Below are 14,834 nucleotides of genomic sequence, written 5' to 3' on the forward strand. Positions count from 1 at the left end.
AGGTGCATGTTGTGGCCCTGATGATAAGACCTACGTCGTGGGAGGCTGGGCCTGGGCGTGGTGGCTCATCTCAGACACCCAAAGGTGAAAACATAGTATATTCATTTTTATACCCTTGTACCAGCAAGTACTAGTCATTGCAGATAAGTGGATTATACTACTAACCCCCCCCCCCCCATTCAAGCTCATTTGGATCAAATGACCAAGGTTTGTAAACAGCCCTCAGTTAAAATGGGCTTTTGCGGGCTTCCATAGGGAAGTCAGTCCCATTATCTGCAGGCTGTCAGCGAGCAAGTAGAGGAAGAAACCGTTCTACCATATTCAGTTTTGTATTACACACAATATACAACAGGTTCAAAAGTGTTTTTCCTTTTCTTTCTATATTCCATACACACATTCCCACTTTTCTTAGCTGTGTAGTGTTCTTGACTGATTAATGTGCCTCTGCCTGTGATATGTTCAGTGTCCAAAGACAAATATATTTTTTGCAGCATTTGTTGTTGGCCAGTTGAGCTCCACTAGGCAATAAAACATTTCATCACAGCACTTTTATATTCCACAGCACTGATGAACAGCCCTGTCACATGTCACGGTTGAGATTTTGAAATATTCCATGACTTCATTTTGCTCTGTTGTAAAGTCCTGTGCTGTCCTGTTCTGTTGCTCTCTGTTAATTTGCTAGGAAATATAAAACACTGCAAATACACCCACCTCCTCCACTTGTGCAGAGTTCAGTCTGATTGAACTATGCCATGTAACAGGTTAACAAAACACAGCTGTGGGCAGACGCTGTAAGGGCTCCTACAAAGTGATTGATGTATGTTTAAACAGCATCTGAAACCCCCAGACACACACGCCTGAATTTAGAAGGTTTCACTTGACAAACTTTATGACTGAATTGTCTCAAGGCCAAACATAAACACACAAATAAAATAAAATATTTTAGAAGCAACCTGTTAATGATGCAGTCACCTCATAAATCATGACACCAGTTGCTTTTAATGATGGAAAATACCAATATTGTTATTTTTATCTTTTAGTAATAAAAGAAGAAACCAGTTCAACTGATGAAAGATTTTTTCATAAGATTGACATTAATTATATTAACGTTATGACTTTATACTTTATTTATGCTATGCCTTAGAAATTCTTATCCTGAGTGACCTTAAGTTGATCACCTATTAAAACCTTTTTTTACAGTTAACACACAGTATTGTGGAAACATTTTAGGCTCTAAAAGTAATGTGAGGATGGATCTAAAAGCAAAGCCGTGATTAGTTTTTATTTATCAATTAACTTGATTTAAAGTGCAGTAAACACCCACCCACGCACACACACCTTTAGAAAAGCACCAGTTCTTCTCGGTAAACCTGCGCACAGTTTTTCAAGCTACTTTGCAGGTACGTTGTTCAGCATCTTGGGAAACTTCCCTCAGTGTGTCTCTGGATTTAGTCTCTCTCAGGGTCCTCTGTCTCTTCATTTAATCCCCAGACTGACTCCACACTCAGATCAGGGTTCTTTGGGTGCCACACCATCTGTTGCAGGACTCCTTGTTCTTCTTGTAAAGATTCTTAATGACTGTGGCTGTGTGTTTGGACTCACTGTCTCATGCTAGAGTATGAATCTGTAACCGATGTGATGGATGCTTGCTCTCACTGCTTCATGTCCTCTCTTTGTGGCCTATTAAATATGTTTTTGCTCTTTGCTGTAGGATAACACTGGAGATCATGACTTTGCAGCCCCGTTGTGAGGATGTGGAGACAGCAGAGGGGGTCGCCATCACTGTCACAGGGGTGGCTCAGGTGAGACCACTTTGCAGGTTCAATACTTTCTTAATACTCGAAAGCACACAACATCAAAAACTGTCCAACAGCTGGAATCAGATGTCTGCTCACATTGATCTGCTGGTTCCTCATGTAAATAAAATATCGCAAAGTTTAGACTTTTCATTTAGGCAAAGTTGTTGTACAGCTTTGTTTGTAGACGCATGTTATCAAAAATATCATTTTCCTATCATTACCAGGTAATGTATTGACACTACTATAAAAATCAAATACCCAGCCCTTATTACCTCTTGTCTTGTTTGTATTTATTTATTTGGTTTTGTCAAGAGTTTTGTGAGAAACTGATTAGTTTCTAGTGGCTAAGAGATAAAATAAGACTTGACAGCAAATATCTAACACTGCTAATTGATTTACTTTTCCTTCGAAACATGGAAGCAATTAACAGCAAATGATGACACACAATTAATAACTGCTAATTTAAAAAAATTATGTATAAACTATTTTTTATTTGAAATTTCTTATTCTTTATTATAAATCTCTTCATCTTCAACTTGTAAACTGCATCATAAAATCTCAAAATGTTTCTGTATTTGGTGTAATGAAATGTCACAAGGTCCAAACTGTCCTTATTACTGATGGATTTCATTGTTTCTTAAATTGTAGCACTGCTATACTGGTATGGAGAATATAGCTCACAGCGCTATACTCTGGGTCTTTATGCTGAGAGACTGGTCTGTGATCAGATGAGCTGACTCCATCACTGTCTTCTTCAGGTGAAAGTTATGACAGAGCAGGACTTACTGGCAGTAGCTTGTGAGCAGTTCCTGGGTAAATCAGTGATGGAAATCAAAGCCGTGGTTCTGCAGACTCTGGAGGGACATCTGCGCTCCATTCTAGGTACAGACAGTAATTTCACTTTAACTTTGTTAAAATTAGGACAAGTACATTTGTTTCCTGACCTGCCAGTGTAAATAATTTACAGAATGACTCTGGGCTGCAGCTGTATCTGCTGAGCCCATGGTGACATCTTCACATTTCTTCTTTTGCCTGACCAGCAGTTCAAAACCAAAAGATATAACAGAAGAAGTTGGAAACTTGGAAAAACTACTTCAACAATAAATTGATTATTAAAATAGTAGATACTGGACTGGTTTCAAAAGAAGACTTTAACTCTTTGACATTTGTGCCACTTTATGTAAAGGATTACACACACAGCACCAAAATGTTAAGAAAATTCAGTTGTTTTTACATAAACCCAAGAAATTTTCAGAAATAAAAATGATGAAAAATGCTGCTGCTGAGTGCAAGTGACGTTTTAAATTCCTCCTCTGCAGGTACCTTGACTGTAGAGCAGATCTATCAGGACAGGGACCAGTTTGCTCGACTGGTCAGGGAGGTAGCAGCTCCTGATGTGGGCAGGATGGGCATCGAGATCCTCAGCTTTACCATTAAGGTGGGTTGAAAGTGCTGTGAGAGCATTCGAAGAATATCTGGTCCTCTGACAGTGCCCAGTAAGCCTCAAGAACACCTAAAGAAAATGCTGATGTAGCTACTGAGGAAAAAACTGGTCAAAATCATACAACTGACTGTGGATGCTGACATGATACACTCTTCAGTTCAAAGAGAAAACAGCACATTTTAAAATTGTGCTGCAGTCTTAACCAAGAACACAGCAGCACATGTGGCTGCTGGGCATGTGTGGACCACGAAGCATGGAGGTTGATTATGCTGCACATGTGGTTTAAGAAATGTCTGGGGATGTTTTAATAGTTATTGCCTGACTGGAAAACCCCCAAAACTAAAAGACTCTGTTCACTGAGTGCGAGCAAACAGGGGGTTGGGAGATGATGATATTCAGGCCTCTATGAGCCCTAAAGCTGCATGTGGCCAGGAGAGATGTACTTACTGTATACAGCAACAAAGAACAGCTTCTATTATGGTCATTACCGTTACTACCATCATTTCCACAGAGGACACTGAACACAGCACAGTTGCTCTGGCCCTAATTAGCAGCTCTATTGTGTTTAGCCAAAATGGAGGGCCAATCTCCTGGTGCCACATGAGCAGAGCAGACGCAGCCAGTGAACCAGGCTCCACGGGGGCTTTCCATTCAGCTAACGTGGCTCTTCGCCTCCCCCACTCGCCCTTCCTCGTGTCTCTGCTCCTCCCGACAGGGGATAGAAGAGAGAGATGCGAGGACAGGGGAAATGTTTTCATCAAACGGGACGTCCTTGCTCACTCCCACATCATTTTGAAAAGAGAGAAACTGCTCGTGACACAAAGCATCTGAACTGTCAGATGTTTAGGAGTAAGCAACAGTAACAAAAACACTTGATGCCTGTTGACTGCTGCTCCAACACTGAACATAGATTTTAGCATCAGGGCATCATAGATTGATAGAATAAAAATAGAGAATTAATATATGTATATAACTGAAAGAACAGAATGGGTGTGAATGAACAGTAAAATCAGTGACTGACTGGTACAGTGATTCCTGGGTCCACACAGTAGATATTCTGCCTTACATTACAAGTTATACAGTAAAGCTGTGTCCACAGCCCGGCTGCTCCGTTTATACTCTCAGATCAACTGACCGATCGATAAACAGATTCTGATCAAAGGTGTTTCTCCAAAACAGTTAAAACCGTCTGCACAGGACACAGCTGTGGTTTCTCACTCTGGCTCCTCAACTGTCATTTCAACTGTTTTAACAACTGTCCTGCTGGTGTTTTATAGTTTTGGTGGAGTTGACCAAAGCTGTAAAAAACAGTTAATTATTTAGAGTTTGTGAGGTTTGATAAAATCAAATATGAATAGTAGTATTTCAGAAAGTTGCATAAACATCCTGATAGTACAGTTTACCATTGTATTTTTGGCCTCAATAATCGTGAAGCAGGAAGCTTTGATACTGTCACATCCCTACAGAGGTGGACACAGCTCCATCACTTTAGTCAGAGTATAGATCCTCCTGGTCAAATATTACTCCAGTAATAGTACTAGTACTTGCTTTCAATAATACTTAAGTATTCAAAAGTGCATTTTTTTATGGCAGCTCATTGTTGTGTTGTTCCACAGGGGATTCACAGAATCTAGTGACTCTGAAACAACCTTCTGACTGACTGTGGAAGCTGTAGAGTAGAGAGCTTGTGGAATAGGATACAAAGACAGTAGAAATGGTCATGAACACAACAGAGGCTGCTCTTCTCTGACTTCTCACGAGAGAATTCATCTCTATTGGGTTTCATGAGTCAAATAATTAACTGGCAGGAGACTCCGTCTGCAGAGTTCACTCTTTATTGATTAGAGCTAATTGAAGAGTGGTGCAGGCACAGCGGCTGACCGCAGAGCATTTCTATCACATCAATTAGTCCAGGTCAAGATGGTTTCTGTGATGCGTCCAGACGGGTGAGGTCATTAGTGGAGGCCTCAGACATTTGTGGGGTGTCCTTTTTCACTTGTCATCTTCCTGATACAAAGCGTGGCAGTAGCAGTTTTTCAGTTGGTGTAGATATTATTTGTAAAGAGTATCCTGTTGCTGATGTTCCTTATGTTGTTGATTGTAGCTGAGACCTGGTCACTAATCAGACAACGCTGTCAACAGTCGTCCCAGTTAATGAGGCATTTTCTTTTGCCAGTGACTCTTCAGTGCAGGTGCAGGAATCAATAATCTGTTACCATGGACAGATAGAAGGCGTCTGTTTGCAGCTGACACTGCACTGGACAAATTTACTCTAATCAGTGATGAGGGAAGTGAGATCTTTAGAAAACATAGGACAAATCAAATAAACTGCTCATTCCTCAGACCTACTGAAATATTTTCTTTGTGGTGGCTGGTTACAGTGTGAAGAAAAGTGTCACTTCACTTCACTGCAGTCTTTTCTGAAGAGGGACTTTGCATCTACTCAGCACTTCATTAACTTGGAAAGTTTCCAGTTGATGAACTTTGACCTCACAGCCAATCAGGATTTTGACAATGGAGCAAACCAGTTGTGTCTCAGAGAAGCACTCCTCTGTTACAGTCTCATTTCCTGCAGGATAAGATGTGTTTTTACAGGGATAAACTCCTGTGGTTTGCTGTTTACAGGAGGGCTGAGTTATGTGCCTTATAGACTGACCTGTTTCTCTGTGTTTGCAGGATGTGTATGATAAACTGGATTACCTGAGCTCCCTTGGGAAGACACAGACTGCAGCTGTCCAGAGGGATGCAGACATTGGTGTGGCTGAGGCAGAGAGGGATGCTGGGATACGGGTAAGGAGGCTCTAGTTGGCTCACGACTCTGAGAAGTGGATTCTCTTGTGCACAACAGCCAACTGATCGCTGCTCTACTTCTTGTCATCCCCTAGGAGGCAGAATGTAAGAAAGAGATGATGGATGTCAAATTCCAGGCCGACACCAGGATGGCCAACTCCAAACGAGAACTGGAGCTGCAGAAAGCTGATTTCAACCAGGAGGTCAACACGAAGGTGGGCACCTGAGGTTTTCATCTGCACTTAGCAGAGGCCCTACAGTAGGTCAGGCATTTACCCCTTTTCCTTCCTTTTTCCAGGAAAACTGGTTCCAGGTCAGCACCAACACTTTGCTGGTCTATGAACTTGCGCTGTGCAGCCAGATATTGTTCAGACCCACAGCAATTTATTTAACATTCGAGTCGAAATGTCAGCATTCCCAAAGATACCAAAACGAGAATGTAGGGGAAATTTGTACAAGATGATCTATAAGACATCTGGAATATTTTCATGTGATTTACAGTGCAGCCGTGCCATCGCAAAGCATGAGAGTCTTGGTTTGAATCTTTCACTCAGTGTCAACATCATCTGACAAGACAGTTTCAGACTAAATGTGTTACCTCAGGTGTGTGTGCTTCAGAGATGTGACAGTCTGTGTGCTGATGTTCTTAGAAAGCAGAAGCCCAGCTGGCGTACGAGCTGCAGGCAGCCAAGGAGCAGCAGAAGATCCGTCTGGAGGAGATTGAGATCCAAGTGGTCCAGAGGAAGAAACAGATCACCATTGAGGAGAAGGAGATTGATCGGACAGACAAGGAGCTTGTTGCTGTGGTCAAGAGGCCTGCCGAGGCAGAGGCCTTCAAAATGCAGCAGCTGGCTGAGGGGCACAAGTGAGTGAGAGCTGTTCATGTTACGGGGCGTTCGGTCAGTTTTATGGGCTTTTTCAACCAGTATCACCAATCCGAAAGCGAGATCACTGGGAGAACTAACACAAGCATCACCAATAGTCCTCACTCCTCTCAAGACACGGCGACCTGTCATCGAAGGAGATGACTTAGAAAGCTAATTAGAGTGGACATTCTAAACAGTTGGTAATGTCAAAACACTCTGGTTGTAATATTACAGCTTTGCAGAGCTTTCTAAAAAACACACACACGGGTTCACGAGAGGCCAAACCAACACAATGAGAGACAAAACCACTTGTATAGCTGCTCATTTGGGTGCATATTTAAGATGTGCTCTCACGTTGCATGTTCTGGGATGGTAGGCTAGGCTAACTGCTTGCATACAGACTTGAGGTGCCACAGTATACTAACCAAAATCCAAAGTATTTCCAAACTTAGATTTGTCCGAGTGCAACTCCCTCTGTCTGCAGCCGAGCTGGACTGTGAATTCTCTGCCATCATTACCACACGGTTGTTGTTGTTGTTGTTGTTGTTGTTGTTGAATTTTTTTACCTACATTTCATTTTCAATCAGTGAAAGCAATATTGTGAGACTCATGTCTGTCATGCTCTGCATTCAGTGCAGCGGCCCAGGTCCGTGTGAGAACCAGGGAGGCAGACAGCTGTGGTAGTGCAGCACTGAAAAGTATTTTTCACAAATCTAATGTCTGTTTTGTTTTTGTTTTTTTCAATCTTACTATGGAATGATTATTCTTTCACAGCTCTGTTCTACAGCTTTGTTGTTTTTTTTTTGGAATAACAACAAGTTTGTAACCTTTGTAGCAGACATGTCTTGTGAATTTCAATTTGCTCAAAGCAATGTCCTCTGTTTATGAGCAATAAGGTTATCAGTGGATACTAAGTATTTGTGGCTCTTTATTTGGGAGCTAAACAGTCAGGGTTTGCACAGGTAAAGGGAGGAAAGAGGCACTGCTGAAAATTGCATGTGGGTTCAGGTAAAATGTTTTTGAGGTGTCCCTGTTGGAAGAAGGGAATGGAAATATTAACAGTCACTGCATCTGATGTATCATTGCTGATTGACCAGTGGAGCAGAGGAAATGGTGTCTGAGGAAAGCAGGCGCAAAATCTGTCAGGTCAAAACTGTGAGTGAGAGAGAGAAACAATGAAAACACTTAGTGACAGCACTAAAGAATATTGCAGCAAATTTAAAGATGTATTGAAACGTTTCTTTACAGTATCACCACATTGTAACACATCTGTCTTGTGGCCTCTGTTTTTTTAAGTCTAGTCATTTTAATCTTCAGGGCAGGAAATCCGGGTCTTTCACTCTCTATTTGTTTTTATTCTCTTTTTATTGGCCCTGCTTTAAAGGGAGGTCAGCCGTAGAGTAGCACTGTCACTGTACTTCTGGTAGAGATTTATTGTCTTCCTTAAGTGACATATTATCAGGGTGGATGATTATCTGTCACTGTCCTCATTAACAACAGCAGAGTACTCACCATGCCACATTTCCATATGCTGTGGTCATGTGGCCTATTTTACCAAGCATGCACTTTTCTAATTATGTTGCACTTTGTGCCAAAGTTGAGCCAGTTTTAAAGTGTTGTGTGTGAGTTATGCATTAAGTGATGACATCAGAAAATTCATTACACAGTTGTCAGACAGAAACGTGATTTGGAAATGTTGTATGATTAGAAGTCATGTGGAGCCAAGCAGGATATTGTGTTGTGTGTTAGTAGATGAATCTGCAGTTATTTAACTTGTGTGTTTCCCCTGCAACAGGATGAAAACTGTGCTGATAGCTCAGGCAGAGGCAGAGAAGATCAGGAAGATCGGCGAGGCGGAGGCTTCCTCTATCGAAGCAGTTGGCAAGGCGGAGGCTGAGAAAATGAGACTGAAAGCGGAGGCCTACCAGCAGTACGGAGAGGCAGCTAAGACTGCCCTGGTCCTCGAGGCCCTGCCTAAGGTAACACATACATAAACAAGCTGGTTTTCCAAATGTCCTCAAAAGTCCCATAATGCACATCCAGCTTATCTAAACGGCAGAATTCACTGGTTGTTCCTGTGCAATACTTTTTACAGCAAGCACGAGCCAGTGCTAGGTAAGAGCATGATTCCTATACTAGGAAGTATTTTCAGTAAGTCACTTTAATAGAACGGAATAGAAAACTAGTTAATTTAGTCTTAAAAACCACTGTTCTACCTCACTGTATTAGTATCGAAGGGATAGTTTAGATAGTTTTCTGAAAATATGTTTATTTACTTTCTTGCTGAGAATTAGGTGAGAAGATTGATATCATTGTGCACTGTCACCTCACAGCAAGTTTGCATGTTCTCCCTGTGTATGTGTGGGTTCCATTCAGTTTCCTCCCACAGTTCAGAGACATGCACATCAGGTTAATTGGAGATTTTGTGTGAATGTCAGCGTGAATGGTTGTTTGTCTGTGTATTTCAGCCCTGTGATAGACTGGTGTCTTGTCCAGGGTGTACCCCACCCTTGACCCTGTATGGAGAAGCAGTATAGATAATAGATGAATGGACTGATATTACTCTCATGTGTCTGTTCAATATGAATCTAGTGCCATGGGAGCGTGAGCTCAGGAAAGAGACTGGAAACAGCCTGTTGTGTCTAGATTTAATAAACCTGCCCTCCAGCCCCTCTAAATGTTTTGCTATATGGTGTTTGTTAAATCCCCTCAGCAGCCCACAAACACAAGCACCTTGACAGCTGTAGCACGCTTGTTTAGCTCTAAGAAATGTTTGGATTTTACACATAACGCAGTGATATTGTCAAGAAGAAAACTGTGTTCAGTATTCAGCTCTCAAACCCAAATTCAAAACTTAACACAAGATGTGTCAAAGTTTGTTTTTTTTATCAGACCGCTAGATATGAAATGATGGCTAAAGTAAAGGAAAACGACAGCTCTCTGTCAGAGTTGTTCCCATACCCATACTAATATTGGAAATGTTGTCTAAATACTACCTAAAATACTGGATTGGGTACCAGATATAGGTGAGTATGTGAGTCTGTGCACCGATCCAGTACCAGGCAATTTATTCATAAACCTTTCTGTTTAACACCCAAATAAAACAGCAGTTTTCCCGGAAATCAATACTTCTTCACTGCTCTAAAATAGTAATTGCCAGTGACTGCACAGCACAACTTCCTGTGACTGCTACTGTTTTACAGCAGTAAGTACTAGGGCTGGGCGATATGGACCAAAATTCATATCTCGATATTTTTTAGCTGAATGGCGATATACGATATATATCTCGACATTTTTTTCCGTGTAATAACAAAGCAGACAGTCCTAGTTTGAAGCCACATGGGCCAGCCACTTTTAATAACATTCAGCAGCTGCACAGGATTAACATGCACATTAAATGGTGCAGAAAAAAAACAGCATATATTAAATTAAGAAACTTCTTGAATAAAATAAAAAAAACGTGTCTTTCTGTTCCACATCTGCCACTTTAAATCCAAACCACCTCCAAATTACCGAGCCAGTTGTTTTTCTTTTGCTAACCAGTTCTTCGTCGTCCCCTGCGTCCGTTTTGCTCTTCTCCGTCTCCATCTCGTTTACGCCGCCATCCGTCTACCTAGTGTGCGGGGGGTGGGGGTGGGGCCATGTAGGTAGTGAAGAGGTGAGGGGTCGTGGCATGTGTTGTGAGGGGTGGGGCGTCATGGCATGCGCGTAGAGAGAGGCCGGGAGAAGCTGAGTTTGACAGTGATGAACTTACGTCTTGCTTTATGGCATAATAAGCGCTGTATCGATATAAACGATATGACATAATTCTCTATCGCGCATGAAAAAATATCGATATAAATTAAAAACTCGACATATCACCCAGCCCTAGTAAGTACAACAGTCAGCAATGTGGCAACATGATACACAGGAAAGTCCCACCAGTAAAAAGGCAACGGGTCCAGTATGTAAGGCTTTAATTTCAAGAAGAGGGGCTAGAGTTAGGATAACTTGTGCGAGAAGTGTTATTTACTCCTACATTTATGTTTTTATGACTGACAGTCAAATTAGATGATAAAAGATTCTATGGCATTCCCCTGTTCCCCTGTAGCTGTTCATGTTTTACAAAGGGCCAGGCCCAAAAACAATGATAGCAACCATATCACATCCATACAGGGTTAGTAGTGTACAGCTGTTTTAATGCACTGGAATCAGATCAGTACTCAGTATCAGCTGATACACATGTTCAGGATTCAGAATCAGTATCAGAACATATCTAGTATCAGTCTTACCTCAGGATCATCACAGTTGCTTCATGAGACTATGACTGTGGAATGTATCACATGATTATTTAATACGGGTGATTTCGTCCTGCTTAGTAAATATTTAACCGTGTCTTTGCAGATTGCGTCCAAGGTGGCAGCGCCATTAGCCAGGACCAATGAGATCGTCATCCTGAGCGGGGAGGGCAGCCGTGTGACAGGCGAGGTAAACCGCCTTTTGGCTGAACTACCTGTGTCTGTCAACGCTCTCACTGGAGTGGATTTGTCAAAGGTGAGCATTTTTTATAATGTATATTTGTAACAATGTAAATGTATATGTAGTATTACTTAATGCATGAGGGATGTAGGGTAGTGAATCAGATCTGATAGAAAGGTTTTGTCAATGGTGTCTCAGCTTTGTAGGACAACACTGAAAGACTTGATTTAGCTGATGTTTCTGTGCCTGTGCACACATTTCTAATTTTGAAAGTGATGATATCATTTAATTTCTTTTCTTATTTATTTATCATATATTAAGTTTGTTTAGTCTCCTCCAAAGTGTGGGGCAGGTTGGCCAAAGACACAAACAAACAAACAGCCTTTTGTCATTGGGTGGTTATAATGCACTATTCAGCACTTAATTGAAGGGGTACTTCAGTGATTCAGAGTCAGTGTTGGTGGGCATGGGAGATACATAGTCAAAATACATACCGGTAATCAAAAGTCAAAGCAAAACAGATCAAAGCAGCAGAGGCTGAGATGTCGTGGCTTTGGATTAGATGCTCTTTTACTTGTTAGCGCCCACATCTTTTAGAACTCAAGTTCTTCACACAGATTTTTTTGTTAAATGTTTGTTGTGGCCAAGGCCAAGCGGAGATAACGTTGATGACTACATCATCTGTATTTTCTCAGAAACAGTTTTTAGAGGCTGAGTAGACCCCTTATGACCAGTGAACTGATCTTTAAATGCAATGCTATGTGATGTAATATAAAAACAGGGGAATGCCCTTTTAAGTTTGGCCTTGACAGTACGGTGTGCAGTGTTTGTTCATTTTTAAAAGCAATTTAAGAAAAACAAAATAGTGTCTCAAGAGACGGCTTTTATTTCACATCAACAATGTCGCCACATTCGGTGCATTAGATGGTGGATTTTTACCAGCCACAACAGTGTGGCAGGTGTGTGTGTGTGTGTGTCTGTCTCAGCACAACAACATCACAACCATGCACGATACAGTCACAAAAGTTTACAGGTGTGTGGTTGAGATCTAAATGACGGCCGGGTTTGAAGATGGGTGTGGTCTGTTGCAACGTCAACACGCTGACAGGTGTTGTGGCTTGTGTTATCCCATCCTAACTTGTTTTTCAGTAGCTTTCTGTGTCCAATCTAAGCCTAAAAGGAGGAAAACCTGAAAAAATGTAATGTAAAAAAAAAAAAATGTAGGTCATGTAGGTCCAGCTAACTTATGGAAAATTTATGAGGGTTTGTTTCAGAGCCTCAGAGTATCGATGGCAGGTTGAATAACATGTCCTTTTTTTCAACAGATCCCATTGCTGCAGAAGATGACCAGTACTCAAGCCTGAAAATCGATGACTCCACATGACTCCAGTATCTGTTGTATGCACTCTCATAGACTGCCTTTAATACACTTGAAAAGTTTTGTTGTTTTATACGTATATACTGTAAACCAAGTGAATTTTGGAAACCTCTGGTGCCTTACTTTATACAGGACCAGAAAATCTGCATGCATTGCTGCTCATTTGAGGAACTTTTATTGAGTTTTAACACAGGAATATTTTGTCTTTTGTTTTTCTTTTGTGTTTTTCTTTTAGTTTTGGTAATTGAAATGTATATATTGGCCCATTTGTTTTAAATGTCATTGAAAATGAGAGCTGATAGTAGACAGGTGTGATGGCTGACTGTCCACTGACTCTCACCCAGGTTACATTTATATTATCATGTGACCTGACAGCTGATGTTAACACTTATTCTTTGGTATTTATACATCAGGGCTCTAGTTTTTCAGACAAAAAGGCCTCTGCTCTCACTTTTTACCCTTGGTATGTTGCAGGCCTTTTTGTTTATTTATACACCTCCTTCTATTGTTATCATCTGCATTCCCTAGATAATCTGAATCTTGTTAATTGTAGAACTTTATTTGTATTGTACATGTTGTAATTATTTACTAGCAAATGTCACTGATTGATTTTTACAATGTAACAAAGGTGCTCACAATCTTAAAAGAAGCCCCTTTCATTGTGCAAATCTCCACTTTAAGTTTGACCCAACTGCAGAGTTTTCTTCAGGTTTTGTCTGTTCCTCTGAAAGAAGTTTCATTCTCTGCAAAATGTTGTTATCAGGCTTGATACATAATGATTATAATTTATTTGTTGATAGTAAGTATGCTTAGCTTATAATGTGGTCCTTTTAATATTTAGTGTAGGTTTTACTGTAAAATAGTCACAGTTTTGGCTTTAAGACTGAAAAAAAATGAAGAAATTAGAAGAATGGAGTGACAATGACTGAGTTGGAGTTGTGTTAAATATATTTGTTTATATGGTGGAAAAAAGCTTAATATGAATAGATTCTAAAAAAAGAAAGGCCAAACAACAATGCCAAATAGAATAGATTGTCTTTCATTTTCATTGTACCAGAAGGAGGGACTAGGGATAGTGCATAGTTTACCTGACACACTACAGTTATCTTTAAATGCAAAGCCATGTTCGACAGGGTGAGTCAACAAACCAAACAACACACTTTCTGTTCAGTGTGTGTACATGTTCGCACTTTAATGACTGATGATATTTTACCGGAGTACTTATCAAACAATGTTTTATGTGTTTTACTCAGTGATATTTCTGTTAAATACACCAAATGTTAAGCTCCAGTGCAGCAGTACACAAGATCTGACGTTCACTTAACTGTCAAAGATTTCTGGAAAAAGATGAAGGGGAAGTTGGCAGGTAAAGTATATTATTGGGCATCACAGGTCCACCCCTTCCGTGAATTCTTATTTCATCCACTTTTCCAGAAGTGACAGTGAACTGTGGTAACCAGAACCTGCTCCTCACCTCCCAAAGCTGCACTCACCTCCACTAAACTGAAACTAGCCTGACAATGATGTTTAGTTTGAACCTCATATCTCAAGTAAGTAACAAATACAAAGGTAGTTTTATGTTTGAGCACATTGACACAGAATTTACGGAGGACTGTTATTATTGCTGTTAATAGTGTTTGGGTTTTTTTTTGTTGTTTTTTTTTTTTTAAATCAATGGCTCATCCTCAATGGCTCATTTATGTTTGTATCATTCTTTGTTGATATAGTGACTTGACAAATACTGTGACCATATTGATTTGTTTTTGGCAAGCAAATATTTTGAACTTCAGATGTGTTCAACATATAAATTTAACTCGAACTTGTCTGTCTAATGTTTTTGTGAAATTATTACATATTTGTGTTTTAATCCTTTAATACACATACACTGTCTCAAATGACCACAAGTTACTGTATGCTCTTGCTGCATGTCATCTGTCTGTACTCAGAATAATCAGTTTACTCTCAGTTAACTGTCATTCTAATAAATCAAAATACCATCATTTATTTTTTGCCATTTTCTATTCTGCAAATGTTATTCAAAGACAACTTTAATTTTTTCTTTTTTCAGTAAATGCTAAGCCATGTTCGAAGGGTTGCAT

The 14,834-nt window shown here is 40.4% G+C and overlaps 1 protein-coding gene across 2 annotated transcripts in view; it reads left to right on the plus strand.

Annotated features, from left to right (window-relative positions):
- Positions 1-14,735, plus strand: part of LOC139632179 (flotillin-2) — a 16,152-nt gene extending 1,417 nt beyond the window's left edge. For both annotated transcript variants that reach the window (XM_071496983.1, XM_071496984.1), the window contains 10 exons: positions 3-84; positions 1,712-1,802; positions 2,558-2,681; positions 3,119-3,237; positions 5,920-6,033; positions 6,129-6,248; positions 6,684-6,898; positions 8,695-8,878; positions 11,283-11,432; positions 12,683-14,735. In XM_071496983.1, the coding sequence (XP_071353084.1) occupies positions 3-84; positions 1,712-1,802; positions 2,558-2,681; positions 3,119-3,237; positions 5,920-6,033; positions 6,129-6,248; positions 6,684-6,898; positions 8,695-8,878; positions 11,283-11,432; positions 12,683-12,721 (1,238 nt within the window). In that variant the 3' untranslated portion in view covers positions 12,722-14,735. The remainder of the gene's footprint in view (positions 1-2; positions 85-1,711; positions 1,803-2,557; positions 2,682-3,118; positions 3,238-5,919; positions 6,034-6,128; positions 6,249-6,683; positions 6,899-8,694; positions 8,879-11,282; positions 11,433-12,682) is intronic.
- Positions 14,736-14,834: the final 99 nt, after the last annotated feature.

The sequence above is a fragment of the Trachinotus anak genome, unplaced genomic scaffold, assembly GCF_046630095.1.
Source record: "Trachinotus anak isolate AG129_WGS33_773 ecotype Australia unplaced genomic scaffold, CSIRO_AGI_Tana_v1 ptg000014l, whole genome shotgun sequence".
Lineage (NCBI taxonomy): Eukaryota > Metazoa > Chordata > Actinopteri > Carangiformes > Carangidae > Trachinotus > Trachinotus anak.